Source organism: Myotis myotis, unplaced genomic scaffold, assembly GCF_014108235.1.
Source record: "Myotis myotis isolate mMyoMyo1 unplaced genomic scaffold, mMyoMyo1.p scaffold_m19_p_21, whole genome shotgun sequence".
In the NCBI taxonomy this organism is placed as follows: Eukaryota; Metazoa; Chordata; class Mammalia; order Chiroptera; family Vespertilionidae; genus Myotis; species Myotis myotis.
Genome location: NW_023416326.1, coordinates 7452760 through 7470823, shown reverse-complemented (window position 1 = coordinate 7470823; position 18064 = coordinate 7452760). Strand labels below are relative to the sequence as shown.

General features: G+C 49.9%; 2 protein-coding genes across 5 annotated transcripts in view; one reads left to right on the top strand and one right to left on the bottom strand.

Moving 5' to 3' along the window:
• The window catches only part of IARS2 (isoleucyl-tRNA synthetase 2, mitochondrial), a 34897-nt gene extending 32340 nt beyond the window's left edge, over nt 1–2557 (top strand). Inside the window, exons 22-23 of the mRNA XM_036354990.1 lie at nt 941–1085; nt 2067–2557. Of these exons, the coding sequence (XP_036210883.1) occupies nt 941–1085; nt 2067–2209 (288 nt within the window). The 3' untranslated portion in view covers nt 2210–2557. The remainder of the gene's footprint in view (nt 1–940; nt 1086–2066) is intronic.
• A 175-nt stretch (nt 2558–2732) lies between these two features.
• Nucleotides 2733–18064, bottom strand: part of RAB3GAP2 (RAB3 GTPase activating non-catalytic protein subunit 2) — a 57752-nt gene continuing 42420 nt past the window's right edge. For 3 of the 4 annotated variants that reach the window (XM_036354987.1, XM_036354988.1, XM_036354989.1), the window contains 12 exons: nt 17614–17842; nt 15432–15605; nt 15234–15340; nt 12649–12715; nt 11255–11325; nt 9545–9580; nt 8382–8456; nt 7873–8091; nt 7046–7135; nt 6599–6820; nt 5854–6012; nt 5539–5694 (listed from right to left, as the gene is read on the bottom strand). In XM_036354987.1, the coding sequence (XP_036210880.1) occupies nt 5539–5694; nt 5854–6012; nt 6599–6820; nt 7046–7135; nt 7873–8091; nt 8382–8456; nt 9545–9580; nt 11255–11325; nt 12649–12715; nt 15234–15340; nt 15432–15605; nt 17614–17842 (1605 nt within the window). Of the gene's footprint in view, nt 5695–5853; nt 6013–6598; nt 6821–7045; nt 7136–7872; nt 8092–8381; nt 8457–9544; nt 9581–11254; nt 11326–12648; nt 12716–15233; nt 15341–15431; nt 15606–17613; nt 17843–18064 lie in introns of all 4 variants that reach the window. The other variant, XM_036354986.1, reaches the window with a different exon arrangement.

The window sequence follows — 18064 nt, the reverse complement described above, 5'->3', positions numbered from 1 at the left end:
CCATTTTTTTCTTGAATTCTGGGGAAAAGATCATTTGTTCCAGCAGATTGTCATGTGATCTCAGAACATTCACCCTATTTTTATGTCCAAAGTTCTGTCCAGTTTTCTAAAAAATGACCATCTCATTTGGTTGGTAAGCTCAGTTTGAATTTTTTAAGTTGTACTTGATCAAGAACTGAGGCTTGAAGTCGCTAGTAGATGAGATTGTCAGTCAGAATAGAGAATTGAGAAGAGACCCACATTCTATGGTTGGGAAGTTCTGGCTCCTTCATTTCACGAGTGAGGAGATGGGGCTGCTGATCCTGACCCGGCCGAGGCCACACAGCCGGACTGGGTTTGTCCCTACGTGTCACGTGTCCTTTGATTCAGTAGCTCTGAGTGATAAGCTGAAAATACAGCTGGTTTGGATCATTTATATTGGAAAAAACGTGACTATATTTTCCTTGGGAATTACACTAAGTAGCTGTCAGATGAAGTCCTGGTTCTGTCAATTACTAACCACATGATTTGTTAAAACCAAATTAATCTCTTTGAATCTCCAGTTTTCTCATGAGCTTTTTAAAAGGAGTGTCCCTTAGTTCACGGGCATTTTGAGGATCAAAATCACAATGAAAAACGTGAAGTGGGCATCGTACACCCCAGTTAGTGTCCTCGTATGCGGACGGTGCCGTGCCAGGCGGTGCCCTCACCCCGCGCCTGCGGGCAGCAGCACGATGCAGGGTGGCGCCCGAGGGGCTGAGAGCTGGGCAGCTGGACTGTTGGAGCCTGCGTCCCTGTTTGATTGGACGTTTCCGTTCCAACCTTTCACACTAGTAGGGACTGACGTGCTTTAGTGGAGTAGCGTCGGGGCAGCGGTACAGAGGGTTTCTCACGAACACGCAGTGTCTGATCTCAGCTTACGTGACACTGAGCTCAGCGACTCTCCCGTGCTCACTGCCAGATGCTGCAGGCGGAGGAGACGTCCAGCACCTCCCAGCTGAACGAGCTCATGATGGCTTCCCAGACCACGCTCCTCCCCCAGGACCCGCCCGCCATGCCTGCGGATGCCACGGAGCTGAGAGGGACGTTCCTCATCAACCTGGAAGGTGAGGAGGGAGGAGGGAGGACGAGCGGGAGCTGGAGCACGGACTGGCGTCCAGTGGCGCCTGTGCTCTGAAGGCACCTCCCATGGGGACTGGCAGGTTCCTCAGCAGCTCTCGACAGTGTCCCACCCGACGAGCTTGGGGACGCAGTGCCAGGGCTGGAAGGGGTTCCTTCTGTCCTGACACACAGTGGCCGTCAGCACCCTCACTCCCGTTTGGCCTCTGTGTCCCCCTGTCCTGTGATACCCGGAATCCGAGTGCTGCCGGCCCTGCCCACCCTTCCCGCGTTGACTCTAAGATGTCCGGGGTAGACCCCAAATTACACCAGCACGCAGCTGTCCAGGAGGAGGGGAAGAGTTCTCTGGAACCCATTCCCGAGTGAGGTGTCTGTCAGCCTCACTCCTGCTCACTGATGGACGTGGAGACGGGAAAGGGGGTGCTGCCCGTCCTTCCTCCAGGGCTCAGGTCCCGGCAGGACGCGCTGGCTTCCTGGCAGCACGGACCGCACAGCGAGGCCTCTGCTCAGCTTGCTTCCCCCGACGCTGACGTCCGGTCCTGGTGCGATGACTAGACACTAACTTAGTTACCAGTCTGACGTCTGAGGGTCTTCATAGTGGAAGAGGTGTCATGTCCTTTCGTCCAGACCAGGAAAAGCGGGGACACTGCAGCTGTCTCTCTACTGTGGCTCTTTTTAAAATTCTCAAATTCACTGCCTTTCCAGCCACATACTTACCAGATCGATCCCAGATTGGGAGCCGGAGGGCTGCCTGAGTTAGGTATGGAGCCGGAGCTGAGCTGGGGAGCAATCAGTTCACCTCCCCTGTTCCCTTCAGCTGTGCGAGTCTGTCCCGGCTACATACGTATGTCATGTGACAGGCTTTCCCACAGCAGGAAGGAGAAAGCTCCAAAAAGGAGCCCCTGCAGAACCAGCGCCAACAGCGGGGCGAGGTGAGTGGCCCGTCAAGCACGCGTTTCCCTCCACAGGCGGTGACATCCGGGAAGAGTCCGAGTATAAAGTGATCGTCACGCCCACGACCAAAGAGAAGTGCCCTCGCTGCTGGAAGTACACCGCCGAGGCCTCAGACACGCTCTGTCCCCGCTGCGCCGACGTCGTGGGGGGGAAGTAGTGCCTCGCGCTGCTGACAGCCGCCCCCAGCACGACCCGGCAGGGCCGCTGCGGGTCCGGTGGGCTGTTTACAACCCCGGGGAGAAACGCTTCGGCCCCGAGTGGCGGGTGAGCGCCCGTCAGAATGCTAGGCTTTTCCTGTCACTGGATAAGACCATGTGTATATACCTGCAGGCATCCCATGTGCAGACGGAGACTGGGGTATCCACGATGGACTCGCTCAGAACACGGGCACCGGGTCCGCTTACCTTCAAGTGTGCTGAGCAGGGAACGTTTTATATTTTACAAGTCTTCCTGACTCAGTACTCCAGCCCTCAATGTCTACAAATAAAGGCATTCTGGAAAGCGAGTGGTGTTGGTGCAGAAGTTGTGCGATGCACGCAGAGGTTTGCAGGGCACTGCGTTCCGCCTCGCCAGCGCACGCCCACCTCTTAGCGGAGCTGGTTTGTGGGGCTGGATTGGGACGGAAACATCAGTGAATCTGTTCTTCTCACAGACGAGGGAAAAACCCTAACGGTACGTGCTTAGGTTTGTGAACATGAAAGCTGGAAGTTTATTTCACTATTATACATAAATTCACAACAACGAGCAGACAGGAAACAGCGGTATATACAGAACTGCATATACAGACTAGTACTTACAGCACAGGACGCTAGGCCACAGAGGGCTCCACACACCACTCGGAGCTGGTTACACTCTCCAGGATGGCCGACTACTCAGCCAAATCCAACTCTTATAAGTCCAACAGATCCACTCCTGTCAGGCTGAGGGGCTTTCCCTGCTGCTGTCAGTACTTTAGAAACATTTCTCTTAATTACATGAATCACAGCCACTTCTAACTGGATGTCTGTCATATTCCTATAAGCTTAGTATTACTACAGCTGAGATTTTTGTGGTTGTAAATTGCAATTAACCGTGTATTTTTTTTATAAAAAGAAAGCTAGTTAAACGTCATGGTGTTAACTTTGACCTAAGATGAATTTTTATAACGATGGCGAAATGGAGAAGACCTGTTGTTTCTGTTTTTTCTGTGCAAAGGAAGGCAGCCTTTAGAAGCCTGATGTTTGTTCCTCTTTATCTACATTTATCCCGGCTCTTGGGAGTCTACGTCTAAACACGCCTGTGATGTAGATCTGTGATCACGTGAATGCTTGTTCTTTCAGCATGACAGCGGGACTGAACACGGACCACCACGCCTGTTTAATGCCGTGGGGGCGGGGGGAGGCGTGTATCTGGGAAAACTGCTGGTTATTGGCTTCCATCAGTAACTGCGGTAAGTGCAATAAGCCCTTTGTTTCAGAACCAGCCACTCGACGTCAAACCTCACTCCTTGACTGTGGCTCTTTCTTGTTGCAGACCGTGTGCAGGCAGACCTCGGCGACCCTGGGTTCAGTCCAGGCCACTGCAGTTAAGCAGTTCGTGACCGATCTGCTGATGGTCTTGCCGTCAGTCTGTACACACTGTGTCTGTGAAGTGCAGGAGAGCAGGCCTGCCTGCACAGAGCTCTGTCTTCCTTCTATCAGGTTTATTTTAAAAGCCCTTGATGAAATAGTAACCTGTGTAACTGTTTCTTAACCATACAACTCAGCACTCAACGTTAAAATTCTGGGTGCGGATTTTCGGTTACACATCTAACTAGAGACTCGATTTGTTATGGTTCTACGTGACTGTGTGTCCTTCCAGAATAATTAGCTTAAATGCTGAGTAGGTTCGTCTTCCCCCCAAAGTGATATGGAATCTTTAAAAATGCCTATAATTCCAAGACGTTTAACCAGCTTCCAAAGTATCACTACCTTCAGAATATGTAGAAAGATCACAGGAAGAGCCAGTCTTAGACTGATCGTAACAAGTGACTGACGCTGCCTACGCTCACCAGAAACCATCTGAGTGCGTCTGGATGGGGCAGCGGGGACCCAAGCAGAGGCTGGACTAGCTTCAGGCGCCTCCTTGGCCCAACAGCCTGCACAGCTCTTTTCCGAGGTTTTCAATGGAGCGGGAGTTGCTAAGTTTTAGACAGGGGCGTTCCTATTTGGATGTGATCTGTAGTTCAAGAGCATTTACACTGGGATGCCCTCCCCAGACGTTTCTTTATGCCCCGGAAGCGCGTACTCCTCAGCCCTGTGCAGCTGCTCGAGTGGCTTCTCCCAGGGAAGAGAAGCACTGATCTATCGTCTATCACACTGAGCTACACGAAGAACGACAGGTGCCACTGACCGCACGGAATGGCTACTTCCAGACGCACCAGTGTAAATGCTTGGGACCTGAAGGGCTCACAGCACTTTTCAGAGTTGGGTTAATTGGGTTTTACTCCGATTACTCAGCACTTGGACTGCGAGGCACTGAGGGTACAAGGTCAGTTGTGTTTTATCCTCTCAACCCGCTCTGAGGTAGGTTTGCTAAAGCTGTACTGTCACGACGCATTTTCTTACTGTTCCCCAGAACAGAGAACATTACCAGCAGCAGACATTTCTAAACATTTGTAAGAAAAATAAAGTTAGACTTACATTTTTAGCATCTTTGCCCCTTTTTTTAAACATAAGTTTTACAAGATTGTACATTTTTACAATGACCTGATGTGGATACGCTTTTGAATCTTGGCAAAAAGCAAGCCTTACCTTGTGTTATCATTAATTTTGTGTGTGGCTCACATCTCAGATTCTGTTTTGGCAAGTACAGGCAGGTCCTTTCATACCAGAACAGGGGTTCTAGCTAATCTCCCTTCTGATGGATACGATGACCTTGACCGTGTTACTCTATTGCAAGGTCGCCATCCTCTGGGAAAGGAACCTGTCAGCTTCCAGGACTCCGGGTGGCAGTCCCGTGAGAGGTTAAGCGCGTAACAAAAGCATCTTCCTAACAGTTGTGAAAGGAGAGTGAGTGGGACGTTTCTCTGATTTTACTGATGGGACTGTATTTACATGACCATTGGAATTTACTTAGAACAATAACATCTGCATATGAAATATAGAATCCTATAATAAGAACATAATCTGTAAACTATAACCAATTTTAAATAGCAAAATTTAACAATAAAGCTATTTAAGTGCTTGAATTAGATATAAACAGGAAAACATCTGTATGAGTAGTTAATAGTATCATTGATATTTGTTCATATTTTGCCGTAATTGATACTTGTTTATATTTTACCTTTGGTATTAACCAAAGGAGTGGAACTGAGCCAGGACTGTACTTTTTAAAAGTAAAATACATATTTTTAAATTCATTTTACAAAAGGAAAAAAAAAAGACAGAGTCCCTCCATCAAATCCCAGCTCTGACTATATAAAATAACCATGCACTACTTCACGTGCTAGTCACACACGTGGACGGGTCATAGAGAAGGAATGGCTATGGCTTCCACAGCTTCGATGAGGTGTAAGGCTAGACTGTACTGCCCGTGGTTCTCTGGTAAAAGCTCAATGACTTTATTCACTAGTTTAGCTGTCGTTGCAATTGGCACTTCTGTGTTTTGAAGATCCTGGGGGTCCTACAAATAGGACACAAAAATAATCTATCAGTTATACACACCTGAATAAAAATGCTTTTCTTCAGAGCGAAGTAAACTAATAATTAAGATTTTCTCCTGAGCTGGTATCTAAGGAGGCAGGCGGTGACCTCCCGGTGGTCTCCGTCCGTGTGTACTCACCATCGCTTTCAGCCAGGTGCAGAGAGTGGGTGACAGGCGGGCCAGCAGCTCCCTGCCTTCCCTCGCCTGGGTGTGGAGGAGCGCGTGCGCCAGCCTCTGCCCCGTCAGCACCAGCAGCTGAGAGGCCAGGACCTCTTTGTCTTGAACCTGCAGGATGGCCTGCGGAGGGGAACACGGACAACCAGGGTGAGAGCTGGTTCTGATCTGTGGCCGTGTGTACAGTTGACCCTTGAACAACATGGGAAATAACATCCTCTACTCTGGCTTACTGTATGCAAGAGCTTAATGTGTAAGACATACAACACACAGGATGTGTTCATCAAATAGCCAGTCAACACTAGGCTATCGGCAGCTAAGTTTTGGGGAGTCAGAAGTTAGACACAGATTTGCAACCGTGTGGGGCCAGCTCCTCAACCCCCACGTTCAAGCAACATATCATCCAAATCAAACTTGGCATTTCCAACCCAAATTTCTGTTTTCCAATTTGGAACGACTGCAACTTGTGGATCATTTTCAAGCTTCTGCCTGTTTTCCTGACGGCTAGGCCGGTGCAGAGAGCAGGCCTGCACACTGGACTTTACTCAGCATTAAGCAGGGATTTTAATATTTTTATATTCTGTTCTGTTTTTGTGCCTAGAAGCTCTAACAGAAGGATAAGCAAAAAGCTTTATGGAGACTTGATTGGTTCTTGACTCCAACCATCCCCTTTCTCACTTGAGCCCAGTTAGCACCCCGAGAGGCTTACCTCCTCCCCGAGGTGGTCCACTCCGTAGTTGTAGAGCTCCCCCACGTAATGCCTCCTCACCACGTCTTCGTTAACCTGAAGGTGATGGGCCAAGTCCACGGCCAGCACTGGCCACTCCAGGTCTTGCCCAGGAGGAGCGGCTGGAGCCGTGTCGGAGCCCTCCTTCTCCCTGGCGCCCGCGTGCTGAGCCTGGACAGCGGCACTGACAACCTTCAGCAAGAACTTGAAGGGAGACAGACACAGTGGCCTCCGTTAGTATGTTTCCGTAAACATACCTGTGAGAGTGGCTTTCCCATGGAAGTTGTGTACTTGTCAAGAAGCGACACAGGTAAAGGTAAACGAGCTTTCCACAGGCTGCGGAGGTGGTCGGCCTTCACAGGCCAGCTGGGGTTTTGTTTTACTACCTTTTCCCCAAGAAACAGAAACAAAGCCCAGCAACTGATTTACCTGTTGTCGTATAGAAATCAAATTGGGATCCATTTCTCCGCTGGGTAGTAACTGAATTGAAGTTAGGTCTTTGAAAAATGCATTTTTCCCCTGAAGAGAAAGAAGAGACCAAGAAAACGAGTATGGATTAAAAAGCATTTAAGACTATCTTGTGGTTGATGTTTTTCCTCCTCCAAGAACATTTATCTGGTAGGCGGTGCCAGGGACCCTCCTCCTGGCAGTCACTCGTGGCTGGTGACTTGCTGCTAGCAAGCAACTGGGCAGCCATGACAGCGGGTCACTTTACAAGTTGGGTTACAAAAGGGCTGTGGCCTCAGCCTGCGTGCTCCTGTCCCTCGCCTGCTCTGAGGCAAGCGAGCTGCCTGTGGGCGAGGAACTGAATCCTGCCTACATGTGAGCTTGGACCCCGCCCCGCCCCCCGCCCACACACACACCACACACAGCCCCAGCCGTCTGAGCCAGATAGGAGAACCCAGATTCTCGGCTCACAAAAATGGTAATCACCTCTGGTCTCCAGCCACTGGGTTCTGGGATAATCTGTCATGCAATAATAGGTAATAATACTCAGTATGTGCTCCGAATCCTTTTAAAAACACCTTGCTCGAGAGCAGATGTGTGTCTGAAGAGCCAAAGCAGAATCCAGGGTTCACGTTCCTCGGAAGGAAACGTAACAGAGCAGAGTGGCCGCTGAACCGGAAGCCACGGGCTCTCGTCCCAGGCCCACCCCTTCTGCCCCGGGAGTGTGATGGGAGGAGAGGACCCAGCGTGATGGCCCCGCCCACACCTGCGACCCCAGCTCCCAGGGGCTCTGGTCCTGAGGCACTTGCCTTGCTGTCGAAAAGCGACAGTGGCTTCACGGCCCTCAGAGAAAACCGCATGACCGCGTACAGGATGGAGCACAGGACGGAGTGGTGCTGCACCAGCGGGTAGTGGATGGGCCTCTGCTCCAGGGCCAGCTCCACGATGGAGATGGGCCCTTCGGCCGCGAGCCACGCATCCTCCGTCTCCAGGTCGGGCGCCTGCATCTCATCCCTGCCAACATCCGCCTGCGTGTTTGAGAATGGAGACCCGTATTCAGAGCTGGTGAGGGCAGAGCTGGCACATCTCTCGTTTAAAGAGCCCACCAGAGCAAAGTGCAAATCCCTAGTTCTCCCCACCCCCAAATTCTAATTTTAACCCCCCCAATCCAATTCTAATAAGAAATAGCACTATTTTTAGGCTTAAGTCAAAACTTTGAAATGAATAAATGGAAGTATTTTGTAGTGCTTTCATTGGTCCAGTGAGTTTCAAACTAATTAACAGCTCAGACAGTTTAGAGCGAAAATACGCCTTTTACCTCCAATAAAGTCTGCAGGAGATCCAAGCAGGAGCCGAGGAACGAGGTCATCGCCGTGTCGCTCATCCCCACGTCCTGGTTTCAACAAGGAACAGACTTAGTTCCCGCAGCAAAGCTGCTCCAGCTGCTCTCAGAGAAACAACACGACTTTCCACCCTGAACGGACGGCACCAGCACATTTCAGTTGCTTTAAGAAAGTGGCACCACGGTTCCTTTTTAGCAGCTGGTGTCCCGGGTGCACGGTTCAGACACCGTGTCATCCGCCACCATGGACGGGGCACTGGTGCTCACTGTCCCAGAGTCATGGGGGACAGCTATTCGACAGCCACTTCGTATGGTCCCACCTGACAGTTCCGAGGAAACAGCCTGGCCTGGGCTCAGAGCGCCTTTTAGGGACTGAACGGAACCCTCTGAACAAAACTTGAACCCTCAAGCCTGTGAACTAAATACCCCACGATGCTGTGTGCAACGGTCGTTCCTGCTGACGCCCTTGAAGGGCCTGGCCGAGGGGCCCCTGCAGTCACACGCTGTTTATTAAACCGGCAACCAGCACATCCCTCATCCCTAAGATGTTCAGAGAGACAGTTTGTGTGTGTGACATGAACTACAGTCACAGGGACGTTCGAGCGTGCACCAGAATCCTCAGCCACGGCGATTTTGGGGGACCGAGGATCTATAGTAACTGAGTTTGTCCCTATATTTCTTATATGTGCAATAATGTTCCAAAGTTTGAGGAAAAGCCAGTGCCCGCGGGCGGGAGTGTTGATCTAACTCTCCCTGTACAAGTTCTTATTACATAAAGGTAGATCAAACCGCTACTCCTGGGTCTACTTCAATTTGAAGTTCGATGTTCTGTGATCAAGTTCTTACTTGAACGACAGCAAAAACATGCAGCAGCAGCAACTTGTTACCCTCCTGTCCACAGGGCAAAGTTGCAGGCGTCTCGTGAGAGCCTGGCTGGCCCAGCTCTCTGAGATCCGCACAGGCAAATCAGGACCGGCCAGAGCTCCAGAGCAGTCCCCTCACACGGTCCCACCTTCCACTTTCCTTTTCTCCCGACATGCCATCAGCCGGTGAAAGGCAGCGCTCGCCCCTGCCTTAGGGGGTTCTAGTTCAAGTGTGGGGTCAGCAACTACACATCCAGCTCAGGGCGATTCACTTACCCTCCGGCATAGCCTCTCCTTGGGTGACTTTCCAACCTAAGACAAAGGATGGGAATGCTGTATTTATTTAGTAACTTAAACAAAAAGGCAGCACACACACACATAAGGCATCACTCTGGTATGGGAAATAAAAGTAACCAAATTCTAAAAATACAGATACACCTATAAGTAAGTGTGGCCACCATAACACAATGCAATTAATTGTGTGGTGGAATTTGGTAAAAGTACATTACGAAAAAAATAACACTCTGGGCTCACAAATAATCCTTTTAAAAAATATAGATTTTTGAACTACTAAATAAGGAAGACTCTAAAAAATCTGGTTCTTTCTTTGCATAATTAAATAACTAGGTTTCTGTGAACTCAGAACGAAACTCCATGCTACAAACAAGGAGCAGGTAAGAATTCTCCTGGCTGATGAAGGCACAATGATTTTAACTGGCCGGAAAGGAGGGGCGATCTAAAGCAGACAGAAGCCCCACTTCTAGCTCGGAAAGCCAGCTGACTTCCGGGACACAGCGGATAATAAGCCTGCTGTTCACTGCATTGCACAGGGTGGTGAGTGGCAGGTAACGTTACGTGACAGCACAACTCACAGGAGGGAGTGACGGTGGAAGACGGGACTCCAGTACAAAGGACTCCGCCTCCTTCGCTCCTGCTGAGATGACAGCAGTGGCCTTCCAACAAGCAGGCTCAGCCCACCCAACTCTAATGTGTCTCACCCTGTCGCTAGAATCATTTTCCAAAATGCAAATCTGAACACATCATTCCTCTGCTTCAAGTGGCCCCAGTGTCTTCGAGAAAAATGAAAAGCTGCCCCTCACTGAGCCCTCACCCCACAGCCAGGCCGGAGGGTAAGCGGCCGACACATTTCACTAGAAAATCCCAAACCCACACCAGCCTGCAGCTCGGCCTCCAGCAGCTGCAGATCAGGCTCCAGTCCTAACCACCAGTCTTCCTGAAGCTCACAGACGGGCCCCAGCCGCTGTGCCTGAGGCCGGGAGGCTCCTGTTAGCGCCGACAGCTTCCGCTCCCCCAGCCCAGGGACATGCTGGCACATTAAGTTCATCCCCAAATCTAATGCTGGCTGCACATACTGCAATTACGTAACTGAATTCAACCGATGAAAGGTGAATGACGAAACAAGGCAGCTATGCCTCTCAGTATTATGTTGACTGCTTTAAAAAGATTTATGGAGAGTAGCTGACGCCTAGGTCTACTGGAATAGACACAGGAAGCAGCTACAAAGATTGGGGCTCAATTATAAAAATCTAAAGACTCTGCACTCAGACTGCACCATACCTTTGAGAAACAGGTCCTAGAACTCACGGGCAATGCATTATGGGTGAGGTTATGCAGGAAAACCGAAGAACTACAATCGACCCCGTTCTAAGAAGATACCTGGGCTCCGCACCCAGAGCTGAGTGAGTGCGGCACCTGCAGGCTTTAACCTAAAACAGAGGGCCAGTCCCTGCCTGCCCCGACCGCCAGTCCTGGCCTACGGGGTCCACAGCCTTCACCAGGACTTTCCAGGACGTGGGCTCCTGCTCGAGTCATGGGATGCCAGCAATGGGACCACGTCTCACTGAGCAGGAGTGAAATGTGGTGTCAACTAAAACACAGTCTAGCGAGGCCAATGGAATAATCTTTCTAATATCCACTCACTCGGGACCAATAAACAAGCAGCCAGGACGTGAAATTTAGGGTTACCTTATCCAGCAAGTAGGTGGCAGCAGAAAACCTTTTCACCAAGAACGTGTTCCACATCATCAGGGCGATGCCTGCAGCAAGCGGAGGAATGCAGTGAGCGGAGACTCGGGTTTCCTCTCCATCACACGGGACGCACCCGGCTTCCTGAAGCTTATACAACTACGCGGGCTGTGTACTGAGATTTCAGCTCTTATGCCTCAGGCAATACGTACAAAGTTAATAAAAACCTTCACTTAATAAAAATCAGAACGGGACTGCCGAAGAGGACATCCAAATGGCCAGTAACCATAAGAAAAGACTCAAATCTTTAGTTATAAGAGAAAGATAAACTAAAACAGTGATGGCGAATCTATGACACGCGTGTCAGAGGTGACACGCGAACTCATTTTTTTGGTTGGTTTTTCTTTGTTAAATGGCATTTAAATATATAAAATACTACCATATGACCCAGCGATTCCACTGCAGGAATGAATACAGCTTCATTCATACAGCCAAACACTGGAAACAAACCAAATGTCCATGAGCTGATTGTTCTCATATATAATCATCAAATAAAGTGATAGGTAAAAAATATTAAGAACCAAAATACAGAAAATATAATTAAAAAGCACACCCAGGCTTTATGCTTGCATATTTAATAAACTATGGCGGTTAAATTAAAATTCTGAAACAGTAGTCAGAAACTGTCAGTGCAGCATGACACCACGTGCAGTTACACCCACACAGCCGCTCCTGGTGGAGCAGCGAGGCCCTGCCAGGCTGTGAGGAAACCGGGAGCCGCGGTGCACACGGGGTCCGGCCCTACCCTGAAGAAACACTGCCTGACGTCCGCAGGTAACAGTTTTATCAGGGAGGACACACGACTCTGGGGACCATACTCCCTGAGGAGTCACTTTAAATCTTATTTTCTTTTCCTGGAAGAAGGTCTGATCTCAAACGGTGAGTAATGAGCTAATTTCCAAGCTCCCCTCATGTCACATGAGGCCTTGTGGAATTCCTGCCGTTTGACTTCGTGCCTCCGACTGGGAGGTGGTCGCGGAGGAGAAAGCAGCAGCTTCGCTAGAGCTGACCACATGGACCGACAGTGACACTTCCTCCTACCACCCAGACCTCGTCTCGAAACCTCGGTGACCCACGAGCCAAGGCTCAGCTCCTCAGCTCTGCTGGGAACTCACCTAAGTGGAACCAGCAACCTGTTTACAATTTCTCTACAGCTGCCAGCCCCTCCCTTTTCTGGACAGTATTTCTCTAAGCAGTTAAGAAAGCCAGTATTTTGTATAAAACAATACACGCTAATGTTTAGGTGGTAAGACCACCAAACAGAAACATAACAGGATGTGAATGTAAAGATTCCTGTCCTTGAATCAGTGATGTTTTTAGGCCTGTTTACTCACCGTTCTGAACGTGTGCGTTAAGGATGTGCTTCAAGTGTTCTATTGACCTCACAAAAAAACGTGCTTCCTTACATGAAGGGAGGAAAAAAGAGCAAAAAGAATGTCATTTAGTAAGTGTTTCAAATACAAATGGCGACTTCTCACATAAGCTTCTCCATAAAGCTACATAAGGATGCTGCAGTAAGAACATGGAAGTATTAGGTAAGAAGTAATTTTTCCTGAGATAACGTCATGCTCTCTTAAGTCCACATCACCTATATAATGATTGATTCCTAGACACCCCCAGGTCATAGATGCTGACACCTGAGTTCAAGATTTACTGTAATCTGTACATCACAGCAGCATTCCCCAAGAAATACTTGCATTCCACACAGATATGAAAACAGTGCATTTCCTGCTTTGCAGTATCATTCATTCATTATTCAACAAATATTTGTTGAGCAACTACTATGCACCAGGTTGTGTGAGGCACCAGGACCACTGTAGTGAACAAAACAGACCCCAATCCTTGTCCTCGCTGAGGTGACACTCTAGTGAGGGGGCCAGATAAAATATGCAAATAAACCACACAGGATGTGAGTGATCAATGCCAAGGAGAAAACAGAACGCAGCGAAGGGAAACAGGAAACACTAGAGGGGATGCTGGAACGTCCACTCTTTCTAATCAAGGTAGTTTAAGACTCAGATACAGTTTGTGAAATGTTCCCCAGAAATTTCCAGATGTTTGCTGAGTAAGTTTGTGGCCTGCACAAAGACTAAACAAACACATCACCTTGGTAATTTCAAGTGTTCCGAGCCTAACAAAGCTGTGTGTGCAAAATGGACCTGGGATGGGGTTGCGTGGGGCAGGGAGATACATATTTAACAGGAAAAAAACCAAGCAAATAAGGAAAGCGGCCACTTATTTCAGAGGCAGCAGCTCTAATGGACCAGGGTGACACTAGTCAAAACGTCAGGCACCGTGCGAGCATCTTCTCTATAAACCGCTACGACCCCGAGGCAGCTGCTGCTAGACCCTCATTTGCTTTAAGGAGAAAACAGGACAAAGGCTTCAGAACATTCCCAAAGCTGTTAACCAGTGGTGGTGGTGGTGGTGGTGGTGGTGGTGGTGGTGGTGGTGTGTGTGTGGGGGGCCTTGAACTCAGCTCTGCCTGTGGTTTATAAGTGAATGCTTAAAACAGCGTCTCTGAAACATCACTTTCTTAGCCGGGCACCTGGAATTGATTCAGATTTTGGCAATTACGATGCCCGTTTTGCCCTAGTATTCTTTTCCACGTGGGAAAAGGACCCACTTCTGTAGCGAGCCTACATACGATTACCATTCAGACTGGGAGGGTGATTGGAGGGCACCGGAAGGTCCCCTGTCCCTGAGCTCTTCCTGGTCAAAGTGTAACGGATCAGACCACGCCTTCGTGGAAAGCACTTACATTTTAAAGGTCTTCCTTGAATATGTGAGTGATTACATACTGGAGACTCTTTTTGAGGAAGGAAGAATATCATCACTATATTATATCATCTATGATTTCGTTCATCAGGGAGATTTTCACTCAGAAGTGCAACCCGACATGAGGACAGTAAGGGAAAGAGTTCTGGGGGGAGAGGGAGAAGGCAGCAGGGCACTGACGAGGGAGGCCTGGTGAGCGACTGTGCCTGAAAGGGGGCCGAACACCACGTCTTCACATCTTATCTATCCTGGCATCAGTCCTGAGGGATTGGCACCGTCGAGGAGAAACGGGCTGAGAGAGGCAGTGCCTCCAGGCATGGGGCCCTTCTCTCCACACTTCCAGACGTGAACGCCCGGAGACAGGTGGTCGCCAAGAGTGGCCGAGAATGATGCCCGCAGAACTGAGGCCCCGAGGCCGGCCTGGCCTCGAGTCGCCCTGTGCACAATGAGGCCGACGCAGAAGGGATGAGGGGATGCAGACGCCTCTGCACAGTCGGCCCTGGGCGGGCATCAGGCTCCTGACTCACTTTTATCACGGTGACCACAGTGTGAAGACTTTTCAGTTAGGTAGGTGCTATCTCATGCAGGAACTCAAAAGGAAATAACAAATATACTTATTTCCCGGCTGGCGTGGCTCAGTGGTTGAGCCTGGACCCATGAACCAGGAGGTCAGTGGTTCGATTCCCAGTCAGGGCACATGCCCAGGTTGCGGGTTTGATCCCCAGTAAGGGGCGAGCAGGAGGCAATCAATGATCCGCTCTCATCATTGGTGTTTCTCTCTCTTTCTCCCTCTCCCTTCCTCTCTGAAGTCAATAAATATAAATACACACATGTATTTACTTTTCACGTCTAACAGGGAATAGGCAAAGCACACTGGTTTTAGATCAGAGGCCCCGAGGCTAAATCCCGACTCAGCAGTGCGCTTAGCAAGGAACGCAGCTTCTCTGGACCAAGCTCTAGCGCGAGGATAATGGCAATGCCTACACGCCACGGTTTCCTGTGAGCGTGAGGACAATGCCCAGCTCCCAGGACAGAGACATCCGAGGGGGAAATCCCGTGTCCCTGTAAGTTACGTAATTAAACTGCCCGTGTGCACAGGGTGAGCACAGGAAGACGACCCCGGAGAGGGGCGGCGTCTCACCTCCGGGTCCTTGTTCCACTGCACCACGTACTCCCAGCAGCAGTGTGCGTGCAGCACGTCCAGCTCCAGGCTGCACGGGAACTGCTCGCGGGCCGCACGCAATAGGTCTGCAAGGCAGAGGCAGGGGCTGTGACTGCCGCCTCCACGGACACGGGCGGGCCTCCTCCGGGCGCCCATCTCCCCGCATTTGTGTGTTACCTGTTATGGCTCCCAAGTTCACGTCCACCTCTGACGCCTCAGATAAACCTCGGCTGATACCTTCCTTGGGTTCGTCTGGGTTTTCGGCATCTCTTTCTTCGTTAGCCAGTTTTAATACTTCGGGGCTCAAGTCCTGTTTAAATACCCACTTGGCCACACTGTCTGCGATGCCACCTGCCGTTTGGAGACAAGAAAATGGAAAGTTGCAGCATAGCGTCTGCGGAAGGGAGCCGTTGGCAGGACCTGCATTTCCAACCACAAGTCTAAGTGCCAATGTTCAGCTTTCAGCCGGAAAGTGACCCAACCCCAGGGGAGTCACTGCAGTTCCTACCTACCACTCCACCTGTGAGGGTAGCCGGGCATTGGCTACCTAAGGGCACTTTTAGACTCACCTAAAATATTAGACAAATGTAAGTGCATATGCATGCATGCCTGGATACTGCATACCTTCTACATTCACAAATTCAAAATATAGGGAGATGAAGGGATGAACACATCTTTGAAAAACACTTTCATTTAAATGTAAGTGAAAACATGGATTCGCACGATACTGGTCTAGGCTTCTTAGGGCAATATATTACTTTTAAGAGTCAACTAACTTGCCTAAATGGAACATTTAGGGGCAAAATTTAGCTACAGTTAATCAACAACATGATGCTATATGCCATGTTGCAATTAATTTAGTCCAAAAACTTATCAATGCAAACTGAAAAACCTTCACTATGAAGAGTCCTGTTTATTACCCAAAACATATTACACATCTTCTGTAACTTACTGAAATGTCTTCTCTCAGTCTTTCCTCCTATTTTGATTCAAATGTACACCTTTCCACAAAAAGAATGCCTCACAGTAAAATTACAATTATCAGGGGAATGGGAGAGCAATGTGCTGGGCGAGATGTAATTTCGTATGTTTGGCTTCCCAATCACCTGCAAATTTTCCTTCCGGAATCAAGGCCCTGATGATACTGCTTCGGTGAATATGAAAGTGGTGTTCCCACACTTGCCCCGGGTGGCAGCGTGGGGTGCTGTGAATTTATAATTAAAAACTTCACAAGTCTTATAAGGAATGAGAAAATGGGTTAACTAAATAAAAACCTATAAATACATGCGTATTTATAAACCCAGAAATAGTCATCCCAGCATCACAAGCCTGACGGAGCTGCTGGGAAGAAAAGGGGACGATCAAGGTCATTCAAGATGTAAATGCTTATGGTCCTGAGATGGAAGCCTGGGACCGACTCCAGGAGGCAGGAAGCCATGTGTCGGAAAAGATGCACACGGTTCAGTGGAAATTAGCAGGAAGAAGAGGAGACCTGAAGTTCTGGTCTCATGAGAGGCTTCTGGGAGGAGGTGGCACTTGAACTAAGATGTAGAGCTCAGGGTCCAGGAGAAGAAGAATGAGAAAGGGGGAGGCGGGGAGAGGGAAGCGCGCAGGCTCAGAGATGGGGACCCCCGGGCTTCACTGGCGCTGAAATCTAGCGACCAGCAGGAAGTGGGAAGGGGCTGGATTCAGTCGGCCGTGCTGGAGAGCCAGCTGCCGAGGTCACTTTGTCCGGCAGCTTCTGAACTTCTTAGTGTCAGCCTTAGTCCCTAAACGCTTAACCATATGGGCAGCCCCAAAGACTAGCTTATGGTTCATATGCCTCAATAGTTATGGCATTAGAAGTTACAATGCAGAAATTGTAAAAAATGTTATAATTCATTTTAAAATGAAAAAATAAACCCACTGCAGGTTAATGTTTTATGAAAATAACTAATTCCCAAAGCCCAACAGGATGTCCAGGGAGGAGGGGCGCTACACGTTGCAAATCTCTCTCCCATCTGGCTCGGTCTGGAGTCTCCGATGAGCTCTGCCTCCCGCCCACTGGGCTCGCTGTGCTGGGTGAACTGCTCGGGGAAGGAAGGGATGCACCAGGCACGGAGTTGGTAAAGGGGGGACGCTGGAGGGCCCCAACCATTATTTAAGAACGGCTGCTTATTTTGCAAGGCTGGGGGGTGGGGTGGGGTTCCCTGAGCAAGGAATTGACAGGATCAGACTCTGAGAAGTATGTGGTGGGCTATTTACCCATTTTAAAATCTGAGCGGATTGCTCTTTCCTATTCTTTCGGTCATTTCCATAACAGACGCTCACACCACCACAACAGAGCTGCAGACACACATGCTCCCACAGACTCCGTTACCTCTCCCTCCTTCCAGGAGCTTCCTGATGGAGAGCCGGGGGAGCGGCTCGGCCGGCAGCGAGGGCGCCCTGGCGGGGCGCGTGTCCGCTCTGCTGTGCAGCAGGGTCTGCAGGATGAGGCAGTCCTGCAGCTGTTTCAGCAGCAGCTTCCAGTACTCGGTGTCCAGAGACAGGGCCTCCCAGGAGTCCGTGAGGGCCTCCGCGTCCGCACCCAAAACTGTTTGGGAAAACTGACAGACAACGCCCGGTGAGGACCTGGCAGGGATTCCCATCACCACGAACTTGAGTGAGCTCTGAACCTGTGGGCTGATGGACAGCCCAGGCACATGGCACAGATGTTACCACTCAGCTGGATGAAACGTGAGGGTCAGGAGTGGGCGGGAGGCTCGGGGGCGCGGGGGATGGAGTGTGGACATTTACAGAGACCTGCCGGCGCCCCCTCCCTCGGGCTG